The following is a 15,420-nucleotide window of genomic DNA, read 5'->3' on the forward strand; positions in this document are numbered from 1 at the left end:
CGCGGAATCTTGCCACATGAAAAACTGGTATAAATATGCTACATGCGTTAAGAGTGCTCATTGATTTAAAACTATTTTTTTCGTTTGACGGATACTTCCAGTGCACTAAAGTTGGGTCGGTTGTAAATGTAGCGAGGGGGCGGACACAGCGGGACTCTCCTCTGCTGTCCTGCGGTAACATTGTTGTGGAACGACGTCACAGCTCGAAAATGAAGGCGCAGAGGCAGCCATTACCGGAGCTTCTCTAATTATTTTATTCCAAATAAATACTCGCGGAAAACTCCCATGGCAAGAGCTACAAGTCAGCTGGTAAGTCTTTGAACTTGAACATGAAGCACACTACGAAGCCGGTGCTAGAAATGTGGCGTGTGGCTGCTGTTTGACAACAAATAGTTAGGTCGGGCCTTCTTGCGGAGAGCGGTGCTAGCCGCAAATGGCAACATTAGCGCGCTAATTCGAGCTAACTACAGCTAAAATTGTCTACAATCATTTGGTCTGAATAACATTTGTTTTAACTTATGTTTATACTATGTATGAGCGAGTTAGTATTGATTCATAACCTACATGACACTTAAATGTGGTAGAGTTTATTAGTCTGTTTGGCTAATGTTAGCTAAACAGGTTCGCGCTTTCCAGTGATGCTACTGCAAGCTAACGTTCCACTTATATTCAGGTAATTCTTTTTAACATAACCGCGGCTGTCAACCCACTGATTTGTAGTAATACGAGATAACCAATTTACCCGTACTGTGACTTACAATGCTTCTGTGAAGACGGTGATTTGTTTTGAAGTTGCTCGTCGACAACCTGCTGTTAAGCTAATTTGTAGTGCAAGTTTGTAACTCGCTGTCAGTGTGGCTTGGCGAGGTGGCTAACGTTAGCTTTAGCGTTAGTTAGCGAAGAAAGTTGGTAGGCCTGATGTAGCCGGGATTCGTCCTAGGTGTGTTATTGATACCTGGATCCTACTTGCAACCATTACACGGTGGACAATAGTAGTGGATCAGGGGATAGCTGGCCGATCGACAACTATTAAGTGAAGACCGGCTAAATGGCCACACCTTGGTTGTGAATGAGATAAAGCTAGGCCAACTGACTTAAAGTGAGTTTCAGGGTGCGTTCACACGCGTCATTTATGTTCTGACTAGAGTCCGTTTGCTCTGCTAGTACGGTTCGTTTGATCAAGTGTGACCGCAGTCCAGGACCAAAAAGACCAGACCAAATATGGGGACTGAGACCGCCTGAGAAATGGGTGTCAGTCCGTCTGCCAGGGGACTCTAGTCCTGAGTGAGGCAAGTGTGAACGCAGACCAAAACACACATCATGACTAGGCGATGCATAGCAGCACTCAACAGGAACCTGAGTGAAAATCGTTAAAATGACAATAACATTTTAGGTCAGAAGCCTTAAGTACACTTGGCCGTTTTCAATAAAGGGGTCGTGTTGCTCATTACAGTTTGGCGAAGTCGTCAGAAACGCCATCTCCTTGCAGCACATCTCCGGGACCCTTTTTGACGTCTATGCAATTGATATCCTCTAAGCTGGTAAAAAAAAAAAAATCTGCCATAGAAAGGAAAGTGCCACTGCTGTGCCCCAGAAGGTGGTATGTTGTTTTGGTTGCATGAGGTTGTCGGACAATGTAGACGTCACGTGCGACTTTATGGATTTGCTTAACTGAGCATGATTTGGTCCACTGACAAAAATACAAGTGTGAACATACCATACTGGACTACAAGTGTGAATGTACTACTAGTGGCATCATATTATTGACACTCAAAAGGCTAAATTACTGAAACACCAAACGACCCATTGGAATTTACAACCCCTCGCTGTTGTCTCTGAGTGTGAAATAATTCTGGGTAGATTTGGCACGAGTGAATCTGTAAACATGGAGGCACGCCATCAGTGTTCACCTGTGATATGAAGTACTTTAAAAAGTTTGGACACTAGGGAGGCCAAGAAGCAGCTCCTTCTGTAGATTTCTCCTTATCTTCTTTTAGACTTTGCTCTTCTAAGTGCTGTTACCTGCTGTACACGGTGTTATGGAAATTATGATCTTCATCCACATGCATTTTCTCTGTTGTCATGTAAGGATGAGTAATCGTTGGCGATACATCAGCATAATCAGTCACACTGGTGAATGGTAACTGCTGTATAACACCACCTGCACAAAAAAGGCCACACAAACACATGCACACACTAATATTTGGTTGGTCCTTAGCTTTGATTACGACATACTTTCACTGTGGCATTGTTTCCAAAAGCTTCTGCAATGTCACATTGATTTCTGTCTAGACACAATTGCATTCATTTTTCACCAAGATCTTGTGTCGATGTTGGGCGATTCGGACGAATGCACATAGTTTCCCCACTGTCCTTCCACTTTTTGACAATGCATTTTTTAGTCATCTCAGTGCTCTCCTTAGGCGTTTTCTTGATGCATCTGATGATGCATGCCAATAATATGACCCTCCTGAAACAGATGAATATCTTTTCCACGACCATAGGAAGTGTCTTTGGATGTGCTACTCACTGCATCAGTTATGGTTAAATAACTTGTTGCCAGCTGAAACATAATCACCCATGCAGTAATTATCCAATGGCAGGCTCTTACCCATTTGCTTAGTTAATTCCCAGTGGTGATCTTTGACAGGGAACATAAAACACACAGTAATCATCACAGTAAACACAACACAAAAACAGTGGTGTTTGGTCCGTATGTTGAAATCACAATGCTAACACTGTAAAACAGTTGGAAGCTACCAACTCTGCTACTGTTTCCATACAAACACTGAAAAGATAATGTAAAGTGTTCCCTCCTGTCATGCGCTAGTAGTATTCCACTGTCAAAATTCTAATGGGGGACCACAGTGCTTTATTTGCGTTTGTGCTTCTACTTTTCCAGCAAAGTGGTTTTATTTACCAAAGCCTTCATTTCTGTATCACATAAACACTGATGCACTTAGTGTTTATTTACAGGTTGCTATCGCTTGCTACTGGCCTGTAATGCACAATACAGCATTGTCAGTCATTTTGCAGGTCTGTGTGAAGCACGATTGTTTTGACAACTTTTTCGGCAAACAAATTTACTTTTGTACTTTCTAATAGCTTGGTGTTTAATGTACCCTTTAAAGGGATAGTTCAGATATTTTGACATGAAGCTGTATGAAATTCCCATCAGCAGTGTAGTCTATCAACAGAAACTTACCCCCACTTGGTCCCCTAAGTCCAGTTCTGGTCGGATTTCGGTGATGAAGAATGCAATTCCAGGCCGACGCTGGGGTTACACAAGTAAGGAGATTGGCTTCTCAAAACAATATGCGTTCAAAAGAGTACTGCATTTCCATCACAAAATGCCTCCTCAAAAAAAATCAGACCTCAGCATTAGATTTGTCTAACGCTGTATCCTGCGCACTGTCACCTGCCCATTCTTGTGTATGTGACGGAGACACTTGCATCTTCTTCCGCACACACGTAAACAAGATGGCCGCGATGCTCCATCCGGGAAGAAGATGAGAGCGTCTACAACACATACACAATAATGGACAGGCGACAGTGCACGGGGATAGGGCGGAACACAAAGGTAACGCTGAGCGATTTTGTGAGGTCTGATTATTTTCGAGGAGGCATTTTTGTGATGCAAATGTATTATTCTTTTGAACGCATATTGTTTTGAGAAGCCAAACTTCTTTCTTTTGTAACCCCAGCGGCTACCTGGAACTACATTCTTCATCACCAAAATTCCACCAGAACTGGACTTAACGGACCAAGTGGGGGTAAGTTTCTGTTGATAGACTACACTGCTGATGGGAATGTCATACAGCTTCATGTCACAGAATCCAAACTATTCCTTTAAGTAAAGATGCACCATTGAAACCACATGTATGGCTTTAAGTATGTTTAACCAACCAGCTGACTAATGTTTTCTCTTGCTACTTTCTTGTTCCAGTATGATGTTGTGCCTATTCAGCCCAGCGTTGTCATTTGTTCCCGCTCGCATCCATCAATGGTAAGGAACCACCCTGACTTCTGCTCGCCACTCGCTATCCCAGGCGCAAGCAGCAGCAGCCACTGCCCCGGCATGGAGGGCTCGCCCTCAGAGGCCCGTGCTGTAGGAACATCTGCCAGCGGCCAGGGCTCGAGCCTCCGTGCGCAAAAGGTGGCTCAGACCCCTCAGCCTCGCAAAAAGAAACCAGAGGACTTCAAATTTGGCAAGATACTAGGAGAGGGCTCCTTCTCGACGGTATATATCATGCATTCCTCTTCACTTTTTAATTACACCTCAGTAGATGTTGCCACATGCTAGCATTCCTTTGATTAATGTACTTAGATGAGTCATGCTCTTCAATCCATTTTTCTTCAAGGTTGTCCTGGCGAGAGAGCAGGTAACTGGCAAAGAATATGCAAGTAAGTATTAATACACTTAGTAAGTTATTATACTGTACAGTATATAACAGTGTACAGGTGTATTAATGTGATGTTTTTCTCGGTTACAGTTAAGATACTAGAGAAGCGGCACATCATGAAGCAGAACAAAGCCCAGTATGTGAAAAGAGAAAGGGATTTGATGTCAAATCTCGAGCACCCATTCTTTGTCAAACTCTACTTCACATTTCAAGATGATGAGAAGTTGTGTATCCTTTTCTAATAAGTTTATCATTCACGCCACATGATCCAAGCGACAAAAAATATAAACGCAACACTTACTTTACCTCACATTTTTTATGAGCTGAACTCAAAAGTGTAAAACTTTTTCTATGTATACAAAAGACCTATCTCTCTCAAATATTGTTTGCAAATCTGTCTAAATCTGTGTTACTGAGCATTCATAATTCATCCACCTCAAAGGTGTGCCATATCAAGATGCTCATTAGACAGCATCATTATTGCACAGGTGAGCTTTGGGTTGGCCACAATGACAGGCCACTCCAAAATGTGCAGTTTAACTGTATTCATGGGGGTCTGAAAACCAGTCAGAATGTGGTGTGACTACCATTTGCCCAAAATACCTTATACAGCGCTCCAGAGCTTGCCAAACATGCTCAGTGGGTGACATGTGGTGAGTGTGCTGTCAATGCAAGAACTGGGATGTTTTCAGCTCCCGGGAGTTGTGTACAGACTTTTGCAACATGGGGCAGTGCATTATCATGCTACAACATGAGGTGATGGTTGTGGATAAAAGGCACAACAATGGACCACGGGGTCTTGTCACAGTATCTCCGTGCGTTCAAAAGCTCGCAATAAAATGCACCTGTGTTGCAGATCAAGACAGTGGGGTTATGATATGGGCAGGCATATGTTATAGACAACCAACACAGTTAAAGTGCACATTTTGTGGCCAACTTAAGGCACTCCTGTGCAATAATCATGCTGTCTAATCAGCATTTTGGTACGCCACACCCGTGAGGTTGACAAATAGTGAATATCATTAACACATTTTTGTTGAGTGTATAATGGAGATGACTGTCCGTTCTGTTGTTGCTTTCTTTTTAATAGTTGTCATCCTTGACTAGGATTTGTCAAGATTTTGGTCTCAGCTACGCTAAGAATGGCGAGCTCCTCAAATACATTCGTAAAATTGGTTCATTTGATGAGACCTGCACTAGATTCTATTCAGCAGAAATTGTCAGTGCTCTAGAATACTTGCACAATCAGGGTGTAATCCATAGGTGAGTATTTAAAGGCTTTTCCCCCTCTCATACATGTGTTTTCCACATAAGTTATAACCATTTTCTTATCTTTTAGAGATCTGAAACCAGAGAACATTCTTTTGAGTGAAGACATGCACATTCAGATAACAGATTTTGGGACAGCAAAGCAATTATCATCGGACAGCAAGCAAGGTACAAACTTATTTTGTTTGTACCTTTCAGTAATATAGGGATGCACCAATCGATTGGCCGCCGATCAGTATTGGCTAGGGATGTCTGATATTGTCTTTTTTGCCGATAACCGATATGCTGATATTGTCCAACTCTCAATTTTCAATATACCGATATCAGCCAATACCAATATGTGTAACATGACATATCTCCTGTGTTTGTGAAGCTAATGGATACAGCATCAGCAATTAGCTTGTCAACGTGGCTGTAAACATCATTGTAAAGCATCTGAGAAATACTTCACATTAGGCTCTTAGGCTGTGCCATTTGTTTTAAAAGTCAACAGGGTGTCCATTTACATTTACATTGATCATCAAAAAGTCCAGGGAAGAAAATCAAGTGTCATAATTTTCATGTAGGCCTAGTGCTCAGTAGCAGTGACAGAGACAGAAATTTTTCATTGGTGTGGCCAAGGTGAGACCATTACTTGCGTAGGGGTGGCAATAAGTTGATACCTGAAATATCTAGATGGCCACTGGGGTGGCCAGGGCCACCATGTAGCGCCGCCACTGGGCAGCAGCACGCATGCACACTACAAATTGCATGTACAGTAATTCCGGGCCAAAATTAGCATTTCGCGCAATCAGATTTTAAAGAAACTTCATCTTTAGATAGATATTAAAGTGAATTTATATCCTACATACCTTTTTATCTTGTCCTGAAGCTCCAATCCATGGGTTTGAAAGGCTTCAAGTTGGACTTAACATTTGTAGCCGTTGTATGATTAGAGGTGGTCCAACAGTGTAAAGCCGATGCGAGATTGAAAAGGGAAACTAATATGAAAAAGCAAATCGAGCACGCCCACAGCGTCAAATTTTAGCTTTTCTTACTTGCGGGAATTGTTACATTCCTACTAAGGATAGACGACATATCTAGAAAATAGACGGAAGGAGCAAGTTAGTTTTCTACTAGCCACCCACGTTTATTTGCATGCTTGAGGGGCGGTTCCATGAAGTCACCTTTTGCGCACCGGCAAATACGAGAGCCCATTTTGCAGAGCTGCTGGAAATGTGAATTTCCATTGGAGAGTAATAAAGTAGCTATTTATCTAATGTATGTACAGTATGTCATGGAATTAACACTGCCCCCACAAGCCTTTCAAGCAGCTCTGTTTGTTTATTGAAGCATATTTTTACGTGCCATGACAGCAAAGTCTGGCATCAGTGTGATTCCCTGTCTACCCATTGATATCAAGTCAGCCACGCCAAGCTAAGATGAAAGTGAAGTAGCTTTCGAGGAAGCAGAGATTCAAGCATTCAGTACCTTTTATTATCATGGGAAACGTGAATTGACTACCAAGCAAGATCGCTGGCAAGAACGTCAAGACCTTCAAATTTAATGGCTAAGCGGCAGCGTCCCACAGGCTAACGTGTGGAGCTAGCCGACTTCAGTACAGTCAGAGCGGCCAGGAACACAAGAGCCTGTGGAAAGCGCAAAGGAGGTGGGCTTGCAATGTATGTGAATAAACTGTGGTGTCATCCTGGCCATGTGAGCATTAAAATGTCCATCTACGCATCCACCCATTTTCTATGTCGCTTATCCTCATTAGGGTCGCAGGTGTATGCTGGAGCCTATCCCAGCTGACTTATGGCGAGAGGCGGGGTACACACTGGACCCGTCGCCAGCCAATCACAGTCCATCTACACAGCATTTTTTAAATATCATTTTTCATTATTGGGAACAAGTCCGATACCGATGTCTATCGATCACATTTTTATGCGATAACTGGCCGATAATATTGGACGATTTCCTTGAAAAATCGCATTATCGGTATGCCGATAATTGCCTTTCAACACCGATCACCTGTGGTTAGTACTATTGCAGTCTGCAGCGATCCCTGCATGCATGCAGTGTAGTGTCTTGCCACTTTTCTTGCCAAGTGCCCAAACAAAAACAGTCATGTGTGCTGTGTGGAACTTAAATGCCAACACATGCCATGAAAACTATCTTGCAGGGGTAGGACGTTAAAAAGCTTTAGTTTAATATGGCATTTGAAGAACAAACACTTGACGGAGGATGGTGAGTTTTTGAGGGACACAGTGTGATCATCAGTCAGAAGGCTAAGCAAATAACCCAAAAAATAATTGAATTCATCGGACGAGATGACCAGCCTTTCTCAGGGGTGGAAGACACTGGGTTCGCAAAGTGGTCTCTCACTTACTAGTCTCAACTTAAAGAAGGCGTCTCATCCTCTGTAAGTTTTACGAGTGATACTGTATGTTATCTTAAAAAAGTAAGTAAAATATGGTTTTGTCTAAATTAAGGGACCTTGGAATTGTTCTGACTTGTCCCCTTTGTACAGCACCAATAGCACTCATCATAAATAAGTTGGAAAATGCATAATTAAGCCATGTGATGGGTATCGGGGGCCACACGGTGATTAGCATGTGGTTAGCATTTTGGCCACACAGTCAGGAGATCGGGAAGATCTGAGAGATCTGGGTTCGAATGTCCACTTTGTGTGGAGTTTGCATGTTCCCCCCGTGCATGTTAGGTTAATTGGCGACTCCAAATTGTCCATAGGTGTGAATGATTGATTGATTGTGCCCCATATGTGCTAGTGACCAGTCCAGGGTGTACCCCGCCGCTCGCCCGAAGTCAGCTGGGACAGGCTCCAGCATACCCACGACCCTAGTGAGGATAAGCGGCATAGAAAATAGACGGATGGATAGTTATCGGTATCAACTAATTTCCGTGTTGGATGATCGGTATCAGAATCGGCAGAATACAACCCTGATTGGAGCATTCCTAGAATATGCCTGTCAAGTGAAGTAAAAGTTTCATTTCACTTGTTTTGCAGCCAGAGCAAACTCTTTTGTTGGAACAGCACAGTATGTTTCTCCAGAGCTGCTAACGGAGAAATCAGCCTGCAAAAGGTAATCGCCTGTTGAAGATACAATAACTGTTGAAGTTGAAGATAATGTTACTTGTTTGTGTGTGTGTTTAAGTGACAGCATATGCTCTAATTACTGCCAGGACGTTTATTTACTTAAAGCGAAATAAGGACGGGGAATTAATTGAAAGCAGGTGATCATTGGAGGGAGGCTGTGATTTTGGAATTACAGTATATTCAAGAACGTTTTTTACCTTTTTTAATATTGATTTGGGGTGCATAACAAAGAGGAAAGGAAATTTGAACTCTCTTTGACCACACTGTCATTTATTAACCAGTACATTGCACAAAACAGCAGCAACAGAACCAATGTTGTAATATCGATAAGGACCAAACTGCTCAGCCAGCATTAACAGTGCTGAGTTCATTTTAAACAACAGAACAGCAAGAGTGAAACACATTAGTGTTTAACACCAATATGTTAAAGAACATGCAGAGCTCGATAAAGCTGATAGATTCTGACCAGTCACCATATTTCAAATGCAGCTACTGCCATCTTGTGGCGTTATTGGAAAAACTACATCAGGAGGTTGCCTACAGCCACAGCCGTTCAAGCCAAAGTTTTTTTGTCCTGCCATAAATTAGAGAGCCTGGTGGTTATTTGTTTTTGTAGACCATGCACCCAAGAAATAGGAGACCCAGTAGTTAAGTGAATAATTGAATAGAGATGTTATTTAGAGCATTTTTGGTATATTGTGTGCATGAAGTAACATTTTTGTCCTTGTAATTTACATTTTTTAGCTCTGACCTCTGGGCATTGGGATGTATTATCTATCAGTTGGTGGCTGGTTTACCACCATTCAGAGCTGGGTAAGTACACAGTTTGTTGTGTTTCTTTTCACACAAGTATTAAACGGGAAAAGTTTTTATTAACAATAACTAAATCTGCGTTTTAAGCAAACAGACCTCAGACGACCTCAATCCCATCCTGTAACGCTCATAGTAGATAGAATGTGTTCTCACCCCCTCAAATGAGCAGCAGTGTAAAGCCTTATCAACTACTTACCAGTGTAAAGGGCCGTTGTTGTGGCAACAGAATCAGCCGAAGAGTGTGTCGTTCAAACAGAGAGGGTTTGTAAGCAGTAGTACATTGACTAAACACAATTACTTGGCTGTTTGCAAATCAGACTAACACTTCTTCCCTGTGGCCATGGTAACTGGACACAAACGGAAGTAACCACTACTGTTCATTAATAAAATTCTAAAATATGAGTAGTAGTAGTAGTAGTAGTGTACAGTGCTATCTCCGTACTAAACATTTTAATTTGTTTTTTGTCATAGAAATGAGTACTTAATATTCCAGAAGATAATAAAGCTGGAGTATGAATTCCCTGAGAAATTCTTCCCCAGAGCCAAGGATCTTGTCAAACAACTTTTGGTAAACTATGTGACATCTTATTAGAGCAATGTATAAATATATAATATGCATAGGTATCATTTTTTTTTCTTTGTCATTTCTTTTTGCCAGTCACTGGACCCCTCCAACCGTCTTGGATGTGAAGAGATGGGAGGCTACGACCCTTTGAAACAACACCCCTTCTTCGACAACATCTCCTGGGGAGACCTACATCTGCAGACACCCCCTAAGCTCACGCCCTACCTGCCAGCAATGTCTGAGGATGATGAGGACTGCTATGGAAATGTAAGATTGAGTTGTTGTTTTCTTCAAGTGTACTGTGTGTTGTTTTTTTTACAGCAAGTCTTAGAGGTAAAAAAATAAAATGTCTGTAGCTGACTGATTTAAGAAGCCCCCCCCCCCATCCATTTAGGAACATTACCTATGTCATTTATCCATGTAGTACGATGACCTCCTGAGCCAGTTCAGCAACATACAGGTGGCTCAGTCCAGCTCATCACACTCCCTGTCGCCGCACGAATTGACGCCTCCGCAAAGGTCCAGCAGCAACATTGAGCAGTACATCCACGACCTGGACAACAATTCCTTTGAGCTGGACTTGCAGTTCACGGACGAGGAGAAGCAGTTGTTGCTGGATAAACAAACCTCTGGGAACCCCTGGTAACCTTTCCCTAATAATCTGAGTTTTTGTCTTAAAACCCACTGCATGTGCAAGAGTGGATGTCACTGGTGTATTTTTTTCACACAGGCACCAGTTTGTGGAAAATAACCTGATTTTAAAAATGGGTCCAGTGGACAAACGAAAGGTGTGTATGGTGTTGAATTGTCTTGCTCTGTTGTATACAGTTCATTTTAGACAAAGCTATGAATTACGTTTTCTGTCAAATGCGAAATCCAGTAACTACTGTATAGTCTGTCTGTTACTTTGTATGCGCTTCCTGCCTGAACACACTGAATCTGTTTCCATTGCAGGGTCTGTTTGCTCGACGAAGACAGCTGCTCCTAACTGAAGGACCACACTTGTACTACGTAGATCCTGTCAACAAGGTCCTGAAAGGAGAAATCCCTTGGTCATTAGAATTACGTCCCGAGGCCAAGAACTTCAAAACGTTCTTCGTTCACACGGTACACAACTACTACTACAACTAAGTATTTTTCTCCTTGCAGTGTAATATGTGCCTTCATACTATTTATTTTATTTTTTTTTTTACCTTTTTCTTGTTACATGGCAGCCTAACCGAACATACTATTTGATGGACCCTAGCGGAAATGCTGACAGATGGTGCAAGAAGATCCAGGAAGTATGGAGAAAGATCTATCAAAGACACCAAAATCCTGGCCTATAGGAGCACACTTACTCCTGTGGCGCCTCCACTTTAGCTCCGAGGCCAATCACTGAGCAGAGTAACACCCTCTTTAGTGCCCTTCATCACCGCAGTGTAAACAAACTCTTCTCGACAGACGCTGACATCTAGACCTTGTTTGTTTTACAGAGTAGAACCATGGGAAAAATACAACTTTGGATTCAGGGTTGCTTTGCTTGTTCTTTGTGCTCTGTGTGAGGCTTCTGTTGCAATTCTCCATATGTAGATGTTAGGAGTACCACCAAGCGCATCTGCTTCTTTTGTACATTCTCAATGGAAGGTGAAATGCCAGGGCTCTCTTAAATCCAAGGACTGGTTTCCTTTGTTATACCATAACACAGAATATTGCTTATGTGAATCCCAGAGTCTATGCTGACCTCTAATTAAACCATATCGCAAACCTGCATCCTATGTGCAAGCTGTAGACAGCCCCTTGTCTAGTGCATATAGTCCATAGCTGTACCAGATACTGTACGCTTGATTCAGTCTTCATGCATTTACCAAACTCAAATCCTATATGTATTTTTGTAAGAGCCCAAATATTTCCACAGTATTTTTGTTGTTTTTCTTAGTCTAGTGCTACTTGCTTATTGCGGTCCAATCAGATATCTCAGTGTGTGACAGGGCCGAGTGCCAGTCTCCAGTGAGACGTGGGTCTAAATGGATTTTTGGTTAAGTGTGAGCCTTCCACAACATTTACTGAGGAGGTTTAGCTAACAGGAGCTGGGTAAACACACCACTAGCTTGTACTTCCTAATCATAAACTTGCTTACCTTTCCTGCATGGCCAGTTGTGTAGTGCAGCCTTGTTCCGGTCTCCTTGGGCACTGGAGATATACAGTAGTTTATTCAACTTTTAAAGGTGTTTTTTTTTTTGTCTGCATTGGTAACCATAGCAAATGTTACTGGATGATTTGACTGTTCTATTCAGTTGCTATTTCTTTTGTGATGTGGATTTCTTTTTGTGGGATAGTTTGCTCATCTTCAGTACATCCTGTTTGAAATAGAAAATCCTATGTGCTGACCACCCCATGCTGAACAGAAAATCCTCACCAAGAGGACATTGGACATACATTATACTATCAAGCAATCACTAGTTGTTTTCCCAGAGCGAGATGGCACAATTGCTTCTCTAGCTATTTTTTTTTCCCCACACATTTGACCCAATAGAAATCCAACATTGATTTATCTGATGCTCCTATTTTTTTTAACAGTTTGTGTTACATAATGCTTTTAATTTTTGGCAGATTACCTTCAGGTCCTTTGGCTGAGTCTGTGTGTGCATTGTGTGACTGGAATATATAGGTGAATAGGACCCTGGGGGCCCAGGGCTCGGCGTGAAAGGATATCTATCTGATCCAAATAACCGACGAAATTGCTGTATCTGTCTATAAAGTAGGAGGATACGCTCCAAAAAGTGGTTTCCTCCGCAGTGAGAATATGTCTGAATCATAAATAGATGGCAGTCGGTTACCTTGTGTATGGAACACTCTACCTGGCTTGTAACTGACGAGAACTGTGATGTACAGATAATGTATTATTAAAATCTGAAGCAAGTAATGCAATGATATTAGGATACAGTTTTTGTATTTTTATTCTTGTATAAGGTTATTAGACGGCTATTGTTTAGCCTCTAGTTCATTCTGTGTTATTTAAATTCTAATATATGAATCATATTTGGATTGAAGTCATGTTCAGGGGCCATGTTGTGTATGTATTGAGATGTAAAGCCTTTGAATGTGAATAATTATTGTAAACTATAATATTTTACAGCTTTTTTCTTACTATATCATACATTTTCTATTTGCTCAGTGATTTAATCATATTCCGCTAATTTAATGAACCTGTTCATTCTCTCTGATTATTTGTGCGCTAGGTCAGTAGTTGTTGAATGACGAATTTCCCACTTAATGCTTGGTAGTCCAGTAATTAAAGCATGTAGGGAATTTAGGCATACCAATAAAGCCATGTGTCCTGTCTTCTGTTAAGTCACAGTCATGACACAGTGTTCACTGGCAATGGCTTCTCAAATCCTGCAGCATGTAAATAAAATATCAGCCCACCACCTGTGTTTTTGTCTCATGCAAATTACTACTCATTTTTGCCATTCTGTTTTTTGTTTTAGAGCCAATTGGGCGCTGTGTTCAATGATGAATATAGATGACATTTGCCATATAGGATGTTCATAAAAAAAATAAAAACTCTGCTCTATTGCAAAAAAGTCAATACATTTGTTTCTGGTGACAAAAAAATGTCCTATTGAATATGCAATAATTTAATTAAATTTTTATATTTGTCTACCAGACGTTTATATATTTTACCATGCAGAGCATAATAAGTGGGTGATGTATTAGTAACAAAATGATGCCACATAATTTGATAGAAATGAAAATAATCACACTATAGAGGGGGGAAATCAAAGACACCCCAAAAATTAAAGTGAAAAATGATGCAGCACACTGGTCCATTTTGCTAAAATGTCATTGTAGCAACTCAAAAAGATTCTCAGTAGTTTGTGTGGCCCCCACGTGCTTGTACGCATGCCTGACAACGGGGCATGCTCCTAATGAGACTACGGATGGTGTCCTAGGGGATCTCCCAAATCTGGACCAGGGCCACACAAACTACTGAGAATCATTTTGAGTTGCTACAATGACATTTTAGCAAAATGGACCAGTGTGCTGCATCATTTTTCACTTTCATTTTTGGGGTGTCTTTGATTTCCCCCCTCTATAGTGTGATTATTTTCATTTCTATCAAATTATGTGGCATCATTTTGTTACTAATACATCACCCACTTATTATCAGGAAAGATATTCAAGATCATTTTTCTCCTAGTTTAGATCTGATGTGTTTTTGAAGTGTTCCTTTAATTTTTTTGAGCAGTATATATACTTGTATATATATATACAGGTCCTTCTAAAAAAATTAGCATATTGTGATAAAGTTCATTATTTTCTGTAATGTACTGATAAACATTAGACTTTCATATATTTTAGATTAATTACAAACAACTGAAGTACTTCAGGCCTTTTATTGTTTTAATATTGATAATTATGGCAAAAAAGTAAAGAAAAACCAAAAATCCCTATCTCAAAAAATTATCATATCATGAAAAGGTACTCTAAACGAGCTATTAACCTAATCATCTGAATCAACGAATTAACTCTAAACACCTGCAAAAGATTCCTGAGGCTTTTAAAAACTCCCAGCCTGGTTCATTACTCAAAACCGCAATCATGGGTAAGACTGCCGACCTGACTGCTGTCCAGAAGGCTATCATTGACACCACCAAGCAAGAGGGTAAGACACAGAAAGAAATTTCTGAGCAAATAGGCTGTTCTCAGAGTGCTGTATCAAGGCACCTCAGTGGGAAGCAGTGGACTGAGGCTGGGGTAGAAACATCCAGAGCCGCCGTGCACAGGCGTGTGCTGGAAATGGGCTACAAGTGCCGCATTCCCCAGGTCAAGCCACTTTTGAACCAAAAACAGCAACAGAAGCGCCTGACCTGAGCTACAGAGAAGCAGCACTGGACTCTTGCTCAGTGGTCCAAAGTACTTTTTTTGAATGAAAGCATATGACAATAAAACTCTCTTGAATCTTGAATCTTGAATTTGGAAGTCATTCGGAAATCAAGGTGCCTGAGTCTGGAGGAAGACTGGGGAGAAGGAAAAGCCAAAATGCCTGAAGTCCAGTGTCAAGTACCCGCAGTCAGTGATGGTCTGGGGTGCCATGTCAGCTGCTGGTGTTTGTCCACTATGTTTTATCAAGGGCAGGGTCACTGCAGCTAGCTATCAGGAGATTTTGGAGCACTTCATGCTTCCATCTGCTGAAAAGCTTTATGGAGATGAAGATTTAATTTTTCACGACCTGGCACCTGCTCACAGTGCCAAAACCACTGGTGAATGGTTTACTGACCATGGTATGA

General features: G+C 41.4%; 1 protein-coding gene across 2 annotated transcripts; it reads left to right on the top strand.

The window, feature by feature from the left end:
- Nucleotides 1-140: 140 nt before the first annotated feature.
- Nucleotides 141-13,674, top strand: pdpk1b (3-phosphoinositide dependent protein kinase 1b). 2 transcript variants are annotated; one of them, XM_054767000.1, is made up of 14 exons: nt 141-309; nt 3,947-4,240; nt 4,362-4,404; nt 4,494-4,631; nt 5,522-5,666; nt 5,743-5,840; nt 8,680-8,755; nt 9,514-9,582; nt 10,054-10,150; nt 10,241-10,414; nt 10,572-10,789; nt 10,878-10,935; nt 11,102-11,254; nt 11,362-13,674. In XM_054767000.1, the coding sequence occupies exons 1-14, from the start codon at nt 286-288 to the stop codon at nt 11,473-11,475; spliced, it is 1,701 nt and encodes a 566-aa protein (XP_054622975.1). In that variant the 5' UTR covers nt 141-285; the 3' UTR covers nt 11,476-13,674. The 2 variants fall into 2 exon arrangements, with proteins under 2 accessions (XP_054622975.1, XP_054622976.1); XM_054767001.1 differs by lacking the exon at nt 141-309 and adding an exon at nt 1,172-1,289.
- Nucleotides 13,675-15,420: the final 1,746 nt, after the last annotated feature.

Source organism: Dunckerocampus dactyliophorus, chromosome 2 (genome assembly GCF_027744805.1).
Source record: "Dunckerocampus dactyliophorus isolate RoL2022-P2 chromosome 2, RoL_Ddac_1.1, whole genome shotgun sequence".
Classification (NCBI taxonomy): domain Eukaryota; kingdom Metazoa; phylum Chordata; class Actinopteri; order Syngnathiformes; family Syngnathidae; genus Dunckerocampus; species Dunckerocampus dactyliophorus.

Excerpts from the sequence above, each read along its gene's own strand:
- pdpk1b (XM_054767000.1), top strand. The coding sequence starts at position 286 with ATGGCAAGAGCTACAAGTCAGCTG. Across the intron at positions 5,667-5,742 it reads AATCAGGGTGTAATCCATAG|AGATCTGAAACCAGAGAACA; the intron begins GTGAGTATTTAA and ends CTTATCTTTTAG. Across the intron at positions 11,255-11,361 it reads AAACGTTCTTCGTTCACACG|CCTAACCGAACATACTATTT; the intron begins GTACACAACTAC and ends GTTACATGGCAG.